The sequence below is a fragment of the Impatiens glandulifera genome, chromosome 1 (assembly GCF_907164915.1).
Source record: "Impatiens glandulifera chromosome 1, dImpGla2.1, whole genome shotgun sequence".
Taxonomy (NCBI): Eukaryota; Viridiplantae; Streptophyta; class Magnoliopsida; order Ericales; family Balsaminaceae; genus Impatiens; species Impatiens glandulifera.
Genome location: NC_061862.1, coordinates 161,193,293 through 161,206,840, shown reverse-complemented (window position 1 = coordinate 161,206,840; position 13,548 = coordinate 161,193,293). Strand labels below are relative to the sequence as shown.

The 13,548-nt window shown below is 29.6% G+C and overlaps 3 protein-coding genes across 3 annotated transcripts; 2 read left to right on the top strand and 1 right to left on the bottom strand.

The window, feature by feature from the left end:
• The first annotated feature begins 6,035 nt into the window (after nt 1–6,035).
• On the top strand, nt 6,036–8,208 carry LOC124918722 (protein NRT1/ PTR FAMILY 1.2-like). Its single transcript, XM_047458770.1, has 3 exons — nt 6,036–6,171; nt 6,244–6,461; nt 6,529–8,208. Exons 1-3 carry the CDS (start codon nt 6,069–6,071, stop codon nt 7,939–7,941), a joined length of 1,734 nt encoding a protein of 577 aa, XP_047314726.1. The 5' UTR covers nt 6,036–6,068; the 3' UTR covers nt 7,942–8,208.
• Nucleotides 8,209–10,050: 1,842 nt separating this feature from the next.
• Nucleotides 10,051–11,331, top strand: LOC124913889. Its single transcript, XM_047454325.1, has 2 exons — nt 10,051–11,037; nt 11,125–11,331. The coding sequence occupies exons 1-2, from the start codon at nt 10,051–10,053 to the stop codon at nt 11,329–11,331; spliced, it is 1,194 nt and encodes a 397-aa protein (XP_047310281.1).
• A 424-nt stretch (nt 11,332–11,755) lies between these two features.
• LOC124913879 (glutathione S-transferase T3-like) lies at nt 11,756–12,787 on the bottom strand. Its single transcript, XM_047454314.1, has 2 exons — nt 12,350–12,787; nt 11,756–12,253 (listed from the first exon to the last, which is right to left on the bottom strand). The coding sequence occupies exons 1-2, from the start codon at nt 12,785–12,787 to the stop codon at nt 11,756–11,758; spliced, it is 936 nt and encodes a 311-aa protein (XP_047310270.1).
• Between the last annotated feature and the right edge of the window lie 761 nt (nt 12,788–13,548).

Here is a 13,548-nt window from a genome sequence, read left to right as displayed (position 1 = left end):
ATCCTTATAATTATCGACTATTTCACAAAGTGAGCCGAAACTCGATTTTACAAGGTCCTGAAGTCATCACTCGTTTCTAAGGGCAACTCCAACCCAACTGCAAAATGACCCCCAAAATGAGTTTTTCTCCTCCAACCCACCCCTAAAACAAAACCCAAAATGGGTTTATACCCATTTTCTCTCAGATAAAAACCCAAATTTGAGTATTCACTGTTCACATACTCAAAATTTTTTTAAAAAACAAAATGGTCCTCTAACTATATTATTATGTTAATCTTATATATTTCATATTTTATATAATTATTGATATATTTTTTATGTTTTATTTTTATCTTTTTCTTTTTATTAATATTTTTAAATATCATAAATTTAATAATAAATAACATTGATAAAAAAAACTAAAAAATAACAAAATAATTTAATAATATTTGTTTTGATATCATTTTTGTTTATGTAGTCTAATTGAGTTTATTTAATAATATTTAATTTGTTTTTTAATAATATTTGCTTTGATATAATTTTATTGTTAGTATAGTATAATTTGTGTTTGTTTATTTAATGAGGTTTAATTTGTTTTACTATGTATATGAATTATTGATTTATATATCATTTTATTTAATGGGTGTGATTTTGAAAAATATTGGCGTTTAATTTGTAAAGTTGATAAATATATAGGTATAATTGAAAAAGTGTGTAAAGGGAATATTCTAAAAATATTCTTTTGAGTTTGAAAATGAGTTTTTGGGTTGGAGATGAATTACTGTTTGATGGGACACTTACTGCATTTTGAGTTTGAGAATGAGTTTTTGGGTTGAAGATGGTCTAAGTTCATACGTAACAACATCATCGCACGCTATGCAATTCCTCAAGCTTTGATCTAAAACAATAGTGGACACTTCCGGGGAGAAGTACTCAAAGTACTAGATGAATACCATATTGAAGATCACAAGTCATTGCCCTATCGCCCTCAAACAAATGGTGCAATGAAGTCATCAAACAAGAATGTAGTCACAATCATCAAGAAGATGACGCAAACATACAAAGTCTAACACTATTCAATTTTATGTTAAGTATTTTGCTAAATTGAGAAACGATACTTAAATTGATTAGTTCGCTAAACAAATGAGCGATATTAAATTCATATCAATTATTTTACTAAATTAAGAATCAATATTCGAATCGAACATTCCACTGAATAGATGAGTGATGTTCACCCAAATCTTTACTAAGTATTGTTAAATTAAAGAATGATACTCAAAAGAGTTAATTATCTTCATTATATTATTTTATTTCATTTTTTTATTTAATTTTTAAAGTTTAGGTTAAGAATTTAGAAGAAAAAAAAAATAGAGATGTGAAGATGAGTCAAAATCCATCCAGAACAAGTTAAAGTTCATTAAGATTTTCCAAAAATGAAAGATCCATACAAAAAAAAAAAATAAGACAACTTATGCATGGCATAAAGCCCACATTTATAGGATCTTAATTTTTCATTATTATTAATTATATATTATATTATTAATCTTTTTTTTTTCTCTTTAAATATAAATATAAATATAAATATAAATATAAATATAAATATAAATATAAATATAAATATAAATATAAATATAAATATAAATATAAATATAAATATAAATATAAATATAAATATAAATATAAATATAAATATAATTATAAATATAAATATAAATATAAATATAAATATAAATATAAATATAAATATAAATATAAATATAAATATAAATATAAATATAAATATAAATATAAATATAAATATAAATATAAATATATATATAAATATATAAATATAAATATATATAATATAAATATATATATAACAAATATAAATATATATATATAATATAAATATAAATATAAATATAAATATATATAACAAATATAAATATAAATATAATTTTTTTTTATCACTTTTCCATATTATAATATATTACTCATTTTACGGCACAATCGGCATGGTAGGCACATACGACATGATCGTAATAGGTGATACGATATTGTCTTCAGTCGGAAGTCATTAAATCGGTACCAAAATCATCATTTATCAAAGAAAGTGCGATTGGCACGGGCGACATGATTGACACAGGCGGCACAGCCCGATCTACACGGACGACACGATGTTGTTTTGCGTCATAAGTTTCCTACAATTACTCTATTCTTTTTCTCTATTTCTGCCATTATGGGGAAGAGAAATAACAAAAGTAATAAATTTAAAAAAAATTAGGGATTTTGTGCTGGAATAAATCAAGGAAGCAACCGTCAAAAAATTGAAAGAATTGTTGAAAAAGTTATCAAAAAACAGCAGGATACTAACACTAGTAATCAATCTGCTCCAACTACTGGGAAAATTACTATTGAAAATGATACAGGAAAATAGGGGATAATAAAAAAGCTTGGAAGATACGCTATAATGAAAGAGATAATTTGTTTGGCTAAAGAATCAGATTACAAAGTTCTTTATGCATGCCAAAAGGGAGAATTTGTCATTAATAAGGAGAAAGCACAGTAGATTACAATTCAACTCAACATCCACTATCTTCAAGACTGGAATCTGCTGAAAAAATAAGAATATGAAGAAATTGTTCAATGGTCAGTTACTACAATGAAGGAGCTGATGAAGACTACCAAAATTAAGTCATACTATCAGGAGCAACTCGACATGAAAAACTAATGAAGTCTGGAAGACAATAATGCAAAAAAGTCATAAATCATGTCTATAAAGGAAAAATCTACTTGGACAATACACAAACAAAAATGGACTTATTGATTTTCAATTTGAATTTAAATTGTGTACTGAAGTAGAGGAAAACTGTATAAAGGAATGGGAAAATGTATTTGTGAGAAACTACATAGAAAAAAACATAGTATTTTTCCTAATTACTAAAAATGCATTGTTGAAACAATGCGAAGGAAAATGGCTGGGCTGGAGAAGATTTCAGCAAATCTCCATTATTTATATTTCTTTAAATTCAAGAAGGGATCTAATCTGGAGGAAATTCTAGAAAACGGGCATACATATATAGGATCCAACTGTATAAAATTAGAAAAATAGTCTGAAGACTTGAACATATTGAGTAAGCCAAAAAAAACGCACAGATATGGTTCAAACTCTGGAATATACATGTACATATGTACAATTTTGTAGCACTTAGTAATTTTGCAGGTTTATTGGGTAGACTATTATACATGGATCCAATTACTGAAGTAGGAGAGCACCTATCATTTGTTAGAATTAACATTAGAGTGCATCTTAGAAAGTAGACAGAAAAGGAAATCTACTGTCATGGAAATCACTTATGAGTGAAGACTAGACATATGCTCTTTCTACAATATCATCCAACATGAAAGCCCAAAATGTGATTTGGCTAAGAAAGATGATGAGAAAATTCATAAAGGCCAGAAAATAAATATACAGATAAATGAAACAGAGATGCCTATTTTCAAAAACTAAATGTGGTTAAAAAACAGATATAGAAGATAAAGAAAATTTTGTACAAAATGTAATTTTAATGATCTTTGTATGTATATACTTAATGCTATTTATGAGTACAAAGTCATTTCGCTGAACCCAAGGAAATTAAATTTTATATTATTTGTAGCCGACCTATAAATCAAAATTTGTTTGGTTTTCTAACGTATTCTAACCTAAACCCAAAGTTATCAATCATGCACATATCCTATTTTGAATATATAACTAAGATCTAAAACCATAGTGGTCAAGTTTATTTTCCTCACCAACTATTACTGATTGAACTATGGTGGATTAACATATACTTTTCCTTTTCACTTAAAGTTTTTAAATGAGAATAAAATCCCTGAATTTTGTTATCTTAGATTTTTAGACACCGATAATTACCAATTGAACTATTGTAGGTTAGCATACATATAATAATATTGCTAATAATAATTCGCAGAAATTAAACCCACTAAGAGATAGTTCACATGATAAAAATAGTTTTTAAGGTAAAATGAAGATTATGTCGGCCAACTTCTAATATTATAAAACAAAAAATATTTATTTTCATAATAATTCAAAGAATTTAAAACTAACCAGATATGAATACATCACCAGTAATCCAAACAAATCCGGATCCATGATATGAAAGTATCTAATTATCATCTTCATCGTCAATATGTTTTAGGGGAAAAGTGATAGAAACTACAAAGTAAAGCTTAATTTTCTTTATACTTTTTGTCATGATCAATACCTACTTTATTTATTTTTGATTTTTTATTATTATTATTATTAGTTTTTTTTAGGAACGCTGAGTTTCGTTTTTTTTTTCGGAGGAGTGTGATTAATCAACGTGGGTTAAGCACATGATCCGCAAATCTACTCAATAGACGAGCGGAACTTGTCGTCTGACGGGCTCAAACCCAAAACCTTCAGAGAGGCTGAGGGCCTGGGGTATCCACATTCTTTTGTCATAGATTAGAAGAGGGATCCTTATCTTTATAATTATAAGATCTTAGAATTTGTGATTTTCTAGATGTGGATCAGTGTTATTCTCTTATTAATTAATTTTTAGTTGACACATATGTTGCACTGATTAATTATTCAAATGATAGATTTAGATCATGTTCAAACGTTTCTTCCCATCATCATGATCCTATTATATATTAATGAACAAGTGTGTTTGCCCAACTTTGGATCTCTTATTAGTTTTGGATATCTTCATGGTTCTTTTCAGTTTTTAGTGGATTCCTTTACCATAATTTTAATTTTTTCAAGACAAAATTTCTATTTAAAATATTAAAAAACTGTTATTAATAGTTGGGCATGCATATTATTCATATGACATCTGTGATTAAGTAATTTTATATTTGAACACATAAACAAATTCAGTTCGATTAGGCCAGCAAGTTGTGAATTGGGCCAATTGTACGTGTCGTAATCTTACCTTGATGATTTACTTAATTTGATCACAATTTCATGTTTAATTTGAGTATTGTTTCTGTTTGACCATTCAAACTCATAATAAGTTAAATACAAGAATTATATAAAAAAAAATCAAATTAAATAGGTATGGGCTTAAAAAAATAGCAAAAATGAAAGATAATTGACCAAATTGTTCTTAACAAAAAAACAAAATTCACATGTTCAATTTCCAAAATTCACTTGTTCATGACTTATTTTACAATTTGAAAGGGATAATATTACTTTATGAAATGTTAATTTTTTTTAAACAGAATGGTCAAATTTGAGTTTTTTAGGTCGAAACATAAAAAGATTAATTCCATTAATTTAATTATCGAACTTCAACGAGTTTAGAGTTTTGACTACCGAATTTTAAAAAATAGGTAATAAAACCTTATTTCACTTAAATTCGATAGTTAAATTAGTAACATTTTTCTTTTATTAATTTATAAATGTCATCTAGATAATAAGTTAACGACACTGAAAACCGATAAAACAATACCTCAATTTTGTATAATTTTATCCATAAAGAGCTCCAAATTGTGAGGTTTAAAAGAAAATGTCTGAAATCTCAGTTGATCAAAGATTATAATTTAACTATTATTAAAAAATTATTATTAAAGAAAAATATAATTTGAGTATTTCTGTTTTCATGATCATTAAAAAAAATATTAACGAAGTTTTCATAATAAAACTCAAAATCAAACAAGTCTTATTATACTGTTGTCTAAATAGTAAATACAAGCAATAAGACAAATCTAAATTTACAAACCGAACCCAAAAGCAAATTGTTTTCTAAACATTTTATTTCAAAATAATCTTATCTAATATGCTAGAATAAATAGAAAGATTAAATTAAATAGTTTATTTAGTTAACATTAATAATGTTTAATACATAGACATTAATCTTAATATAATAATAATATCACCATAATATTATTATAATATCTTATAAATATCTTATATTTAATATAAAATGAAATTGAAATTTACTTTATTTCTTTTCTTTCCTAAATGAGGCTGGGCGGTGAGTTTTTGATGTGCATTTAATATGATCTCTTATAAATTGGGTTCAATAAAATGAAAATGAGATTTCAGTCATCCTCTTTCTTTTCCATTTAAGTTGAAAATGGAAAATAAAGAGTATGATGATACAACAACAATGGAGAATCAGCAACTCAACAGACCAAAAAACAAAGCTGGTGGTATCAAAACCATGCCATTCATCATAGGTAAATATTTTTAAGATATTGAATCTGAATGAATCGATCTCTCATCCATTTTATCTGTGTTTTGATGATCAGCAAACGAGGCATTATCTACTGTGGCAAGCATTGGGTTGATGCCAAACATGGTTTTATATTTGATTGGAAGTTACAATTTATCAACAGCTAAAGCAACAAATATACTCTTTTATCAGTCGGCAGCCAACAATTTCTTTCCTTTGATCGGTGCTTTTCTGTCGGATTCTTATATAGGACGGTTTTTAAGTATTGGGTTTGGTTCCATCTTCACTTTCCTGGTAAGCAAAACATTTAATTATGACAAATCAAAAAACAGATTTACTAAAATATGTCTGAATGATGCAGGGCATGCTGTTGATTTGGTTAACTGCTATGATTCCACAAGCAAGACCTCCCCATTGCGAAAATAACTGCAAATCAGCTACACCTGCCCAATTGGGTCTTCTTTTTTCTGCATTTGGAATCATGGCTATTGGATTAGGCGGTATAAAGCCATGTTCTTTAGCATTTGGTGCCGACCAATTTGACAAACGAGGATCCGATGCTGATGATGATGATGATTCCCCCAGCAACAACAATCAGAGAGTTCTTGAAACATTCTTTACCTGGTATTATGCATCCACTGCTGTTTCTGTCATAATAGCTTTTACAGGTATAGTTTACATCCAAGATCATGCCGGATGGAAGATTGGTTTTGGAATTCCTGCCATATTCATGTTCTTTGCTTGTCTTTTCTTCTTCCTTGCCTCTTCCCTCTATTACAAGGAAAAACCCACAACCAGTATTTTCTCAAGCTTGGCTAGAGTTGTTGTCAAGTCTTATAAGAACAGGAATTTACAAATTTCTGATTACAATTTTGGAAAAGATAAGCCTACAAACAAGCTTAGGTGTTTGAACAAGGCTTGCATTAGTAAAGATGGGTGCACCGTAGAACAAGTGGAGAATCTGAAATCACTGATTCGAATAATGCCTATTTGGTCAGCAGGGATAATGGTATCCATAACTCTTTCACAAGGCTCGTTTCAAGTTCTCCAAGCTAGATCAATGGACCGACATATAACCAAGAATTTCATATTCCCATCCGGTTCATTTGCCATGTTCACAATAGCCAGCGCCATATTATGGTTAGGGACTTACGACCGCATCATCATACCATTTGTATCCAAGATTAAAGGGAAACCATTCACACTTAATCCCAAAATCAGGATGGGTTTAGGATTATTCTTTTCTATCTTGGCCATGTGCAATTCTGCAATCGTCGAGCATTTTAGAAGGAGAAGAGCCATAGACCATGGCTACCTTAACAACCCAAAAGCTATTGTTCCCATGTCTGCCATGTGGCTGGTTCCACAACATTGCCTTGTTGGAATATCAGAGGCCTTGTTTGCAGTGGCCTGCAATGAGTTCTTCTACACCGAGCTTCCCAAGACCATGTCCAGCATTGCTGGGGCAATCGGGGGGCTGGCCGGTGCCATCGGGGGACTTATGGCCAGCTCCATACTCAACACCGTCACCACTGTCAACAAAAGGAATGGAAAAGTTGGTTGGATAGCTGATAATATAAATCAAGGACATTTTGAGAGCTATTATTGGCTTTTGGCCATGTTGAGCTGCTTTAACTTGTTGTATTTCATGATATGTAGTTGGTTTTATGGGCCGTGTTCAAGTGGAGGGATGTTTGGTACTACTAGTAGTAAAGGTCCTAAAGGAGATGAAAAGATTATAGCGGTAAATGAACAAGACTTATTAGTGAAATAGAAGAGAGGATGATCAATGATGATGGATTAAAGGAGGACTGTTACAATATTTTCAAAAGGAATTCCGAATCTTTGGGTGTAAGCTACTTATTAGTGGAGCATTTTGGGTGTTAATTGGATTATGATCTATATTAACAAAGGATGTCGTTTTGGTGTTTTGGTGAGTAGTGGTTCAGGGAAGGCTTAAGCGCAAAATTTGAATATTTGAAAATATATAAATTTCTTTTAATAAATAATGTAATATTGTAATTTTCTAGGTTCTCCGCGTTGTAAGAGGGTAAATAACCGAAGACGAAAATTAAGATTAAAAAATAACAGAAGACGAAAATTAATTAACATAAAGAGTAACATATTTCAATCTCACTTACATTCCAATATAATTTTTAATTTTCTAACAATCCTTTGTATAGAATTTGCTTTGTGTGGTAAAGAGTTTACAAATTTATTTTCGATTATAAGAGACAGCACCAATAAACATATAACAACTTTTAAAAAATATATGAAATAAAGACTTCTGAAACAACAAAAGAATAATTGCACATTCTTCGTATAAGTGATAAAAATATGTTGTTCTATAGAGAAAAATGAGAAAATAAAATAATGACTCAATTTAAAACAGCTAAACGTTATATATAATTTATATGTACATATTTTTTTTCTTTCAAATTATATATATTTTTTTCTTTCTTTTAAAATAAGTCTAATATTGATATATTTTTTTTTATAATAACTTCATTTTTTTTTTAATTTATAATTATAGTTTGATTGTCTTGATTTTTTTTAACGTGTTGATCTTTTTTTTATTTTTTTATTTTTTAGTTTCATAAAATTTAATATAATAAATCTGATTTTTTTTATTTCATTTATTAAGAATTATTTTTTTTTTAATTTGTTTTGTCTAATCTAATTTGAATTGTTTATCTACACAATTAACTTGTTTTATGATGGAACTTGTTAATGTAAAATTTTATATTATGTTTATTGGTTAGTGAACATTTTTTTTGTTTATGTTTTTTTTTAGAAAATTATTTAAGTTTTCATTATTGTTCTCAAATGACTAATCACGTTGTTGTGGTGACAAAGAAAAACTCGTATTTTATAGTATTTTGTTTAAATGACTATCATTTATATTATATTGCATTAAACTTAAAAATAATAACAATAATAATAATTGTTACATGTCAATTTTAGTGAATTTATATTTCTTTTTGTTTATTTTGATGTGTCTAATTCATTGATAAATTCTATTAACCTCCATTTTATTTTATTTTATTTTATTTTATTTTTTTAATAAAATTTTACAAAAGAAGAATAAATTATTTTAAAAGTAGTCATTAAAAACAGAAGGGACGTTTTCCCTTCTTTTTGTCATTGGACTCCCCAATTAAATTCATCCTAACATTCGTAATGATAATACTCATTTGCGGAACGTCTGTGCATAGTCAGATTACCGGACCGATTCCTAGGATGTCTCACTCTAAAGTAGGGTTATCGGTTAAAAAATAATTTCGATGGAAAAAAAATCATAATTTCGTTCGATTATTTATCTACTCCAGCAATCTAGGTGACATCAATGACTTCATCAGTAGAGTAGGGGCACTGCTATTCTGTTAAAGGTTTAATTTCTTTTCACAAGCTTCCAGAGAAGAAAATTGTTAATCTCTTACCTGGGCCAAAAAACACTACCTATATTAGTTCGAACTTGCCTGGGGATTTTACTTTATCTCCCCTATTATGGAATTACTTGTATCTTTTTTGAGAATTCGGAATGTCTAGGGCCAAAGTTTAAATTTGAAAAAATCTCTTTATTTTTTCAACAAAAGAAAAAAGTAAAAAAAATAGAGTGAAATATGAAAACAAAATTGAAATTTCAAATAAGTTTTTTTATAAAAAAAAAATTGCATGAACTTAGCTCAATCAAAAAATTATATTTCTTTGAAATGCTTTAAATTTTTTTCTAGCGATAAGCCCAACAAACCTTAGGCAGCTCTATTTTTTAGTCAATATAAGTGTATGGTATGATTCATGTGATCCTCAATGTATGTAATACACATTTTTATGCTTTCCAGGTAAATTAACACGTGAAGGCGTGAGTTCTATACATAACACAATGAATAGTGACGAGAGTTTTCTAAATGAATTTTTGAATGGAAGCGATGATGACGATACAATTGAAATTTTAGCCTTGAGACGTGCAAGAAAAAAGCAAAACGAACAAAGTGCAAGCTCAAGGAAATCACGGAGCTATATTGACCGGGCCACTCTAGAAGGGCATAACCGCTTATTCAAAGATTATTTTGCAACGATACCAGTTTATTCATCTCAAATGTTTCGTAGGAGATTTCGAATGAGTCGTGAGCTATTTATGAGGATTCACTCGAGAGTGGAAGCACATGAGCCTTACTTTCAACAAAAAAGAAATTCTGCTGGAAAATTAGGTTTATCATCACTTCAGAAAATCACTGTAGCACTACGAATTTTGTGTTATGGGGTAGCAGCTGATTTCATGGATGAATATATACGAATTGGAGAAACCACAACTATAAAAAGTCTAAGGTATTTTTTTCAATCAATCATTGATATTTTTGGTCCCGTGTATCTACGAAAACCAAACTCAGAGGATATTGCAAGATTACTTCAAATTGGCAAAGTTCGTGGTTTTCCAGGAATGTTGGGCAGCATCGATTGTATGCATTGGAGGTGGAAAAATTGTCCAACCGCATGTAAAGGTATGTTCACTGGTCATTGTCACGAACCTACAATTATATTGGAAACAGTGGCATCGTATGATTTGTGGATTTGGCATGCATTCTTTGGGCTACCAGGGTCACATAATGATATTAATGTCCTAGAACGATCTCATGTATTTTCTAAAATAATAAGTGGTGAGGGTTATCCCGTTGACTACTCTATCAATGGTCATAACTACAATATGGGGTATTATCTAGCTGATGGTATATATCCCCCATGGGCAACATTTGTCAAATCAATTCCTTTACCTATGAATCGAAAGACCAAACATTTTACTGCTGCTCAAGAATCTGCAAGAAAAGACGTTGAACGCGCATTTGGTGTGCTCCATGCTAGATTTGCAATTGTCCGTGGTCCAACACGATATTTTGATCGTGACACACTTAATAAGATAATGATGGCATGTATTATTATGCACAATGTGATCGTGTAGGACGAACGTGAACTTCATCCACAACCAGATATCTCTGAATATGAACAAATCTCTACAAGTCCTCTTGTTGCAGTCGTATCACGCACTCAAACTCCAAAACTTATGAATTTTATTCAATCGCTTCACAAAATCAGAGATAGAGCAGTGCATAACCAACTTCAAGAAGATCTAGTGGAACATCTATGGAATACATACAGCGAGTCATAAAAACTTCAAGAAGATCTAGTGGAGCATTTCAATTCTATTTCAAATTTTATTTCAGGCTTTCTTTCTATTGTTGTCATTTTCTCTCTTTTCTACTTCTTGAATTGATAGTCTTGGATTCACAACAAAGCTTACAACTAAGAGATGATAGAATTGAATAGACATAAGAGGATAGAATTGAATAGACATAACCATACTGCAAGAATTCCATAAACTTAAGTGGATGCAAACCTATAAATTTGATACTCTAAATAAGTCTTTTAAAATTCTACTACAACTAGAAGAGACAATAATTACTTTTATCACTACCCAAACCAGCCATATTACTTCATCCTTGCTAGTTTACAAAATGCATCCAAAAGTTAGGGTAGCTTAGATTTCATCAAAAGGCTATAAAATACACATCAATATAAAATAACAAAAAGTACTAGTTTAATTTTCTGGCTAGAATATCAGCTTGTAGTCTTGTAAAATATTCTCGTTGAACAACATTCTCCATCTTGCTTACATCAATCATCATAGTAGCAATATCTGATTTTTCTTGATCAGCGTCCATTTTAGCCTTTTGTATCTTTAAGTGTTGTTTGGCAATTTCCACTTTGATTTCTTCATTCTTCATTTTTTCCTCTGTCCATTTGATAATAGCATTATCAAATTCAGATATATCAGCAGATTTACCTTTACCTCTTTTAGCTTCTTTCTTTGCTTTCTTTTGTCCCATTGGTCTCTCCAAATCAATAAAATCATTACTAGTATTCTCTTCATCATCGCAATTAATTGTGTCACCCGAAGATACTTTTCTTTTTGTTGGTCCTTGTCGTATGTATTCGATCCACTTAGCATTAAATCTCAACTTATTCCAGCAGTTTTCTAATCGAAATTGAGTTTTTTGGATCTCATGGTAGATCTTTTTAGCCTCTTGAAGCTGAAAGATAAAAGAACACGATTCAAATAGATAAATAGAAATAATTTATACATTTAAAGAGCTAAGAATATTTCATGAACTGCCAAAATTATATACCACGTCTATGCCGGTATCACCAGATTTACGGAGACTTCCTTCTCGTTGTGTGTAATAGCCGCAAAACTTGTTTAGAGCTTGTTGGATTGTACTCCATCGATTTGTAAGAGATTTGTCTGTCCGTGGCCCATACTTTGTATTTTCTATGGCTGCCTTATAATATGACCCTACTTTTCTCCAATATTGAATATTTGTTTGATCTGTCCCAATAATTGGATCAATACTTGTGTTAAGCCAAGCTGAAACCAACACAAGGTCCTCCTCCGGAGAAAATTTTTTAGTTCGAATGGATTTTTTGCAAGGATCATCCGTCTCTAACTCTTTCAACTCAATAGGGATAATTTGACTATATGATGGCATAAGTTGAGAGTAATGATCATCACTAATCTGGGATTGGTAGGATTCACCATACACTTCACCATCTAGTCCTTTTGCCATATTTATAATTGGGGAAATACCATAAATATTGTTATTCATACCTAAATGTCAAAAGTAAATGATTTCATAAAGGAAATCAAACATTTTATAAACATTTAGAATCCAATTTTAAGTCAAACACAATAATATTAACAAAACTCATGAATTAACAAAACTCATGAATCTTCTTGTTTGTAAACCATTCTAGTACACTATGACACAAACAGGTGGTCAAACACAACAATCTCAAAAATACTCAATAATCTTTTTGTTCTTAATCGTTCTAGCACTATGAGAGATGAATCAAATTAAACAGATAAAATAAAAGTGAATGAAACAGAGAACAACGCAACCAATAACAATAATAAATGAAGAGTATAAGAAAAATTGTTAGAGAAAGGAAGATGAAATATTATGATGATGGAAGATGAATCAACATGGAGATAAAATATTACCTGTGAGAGAACGGAAGATGAATTAATTTTTTGATAGATAATGTTAAACATTAGTTATTGAGAGTTAATGTTGATGGCATTTTAGCGGGAGAAGGAACTCATTTGGCGGGATAGGAAGAGATGAAAGAGAAATAATAATATTTTATGTCTTGCCGATGCTACAATATAAATTAAATATGGAGAAAGACTGTTCATCATCTCCAAAATGATTTGAGGATACAGAACCTGATAAAGTCTAAATTCATTCATTGGTATTCTATCTTTATTTTAAAGATAGTGAATGATATACAGAATCTGGTACAACTGCCCTTATATCATAAATAGAAT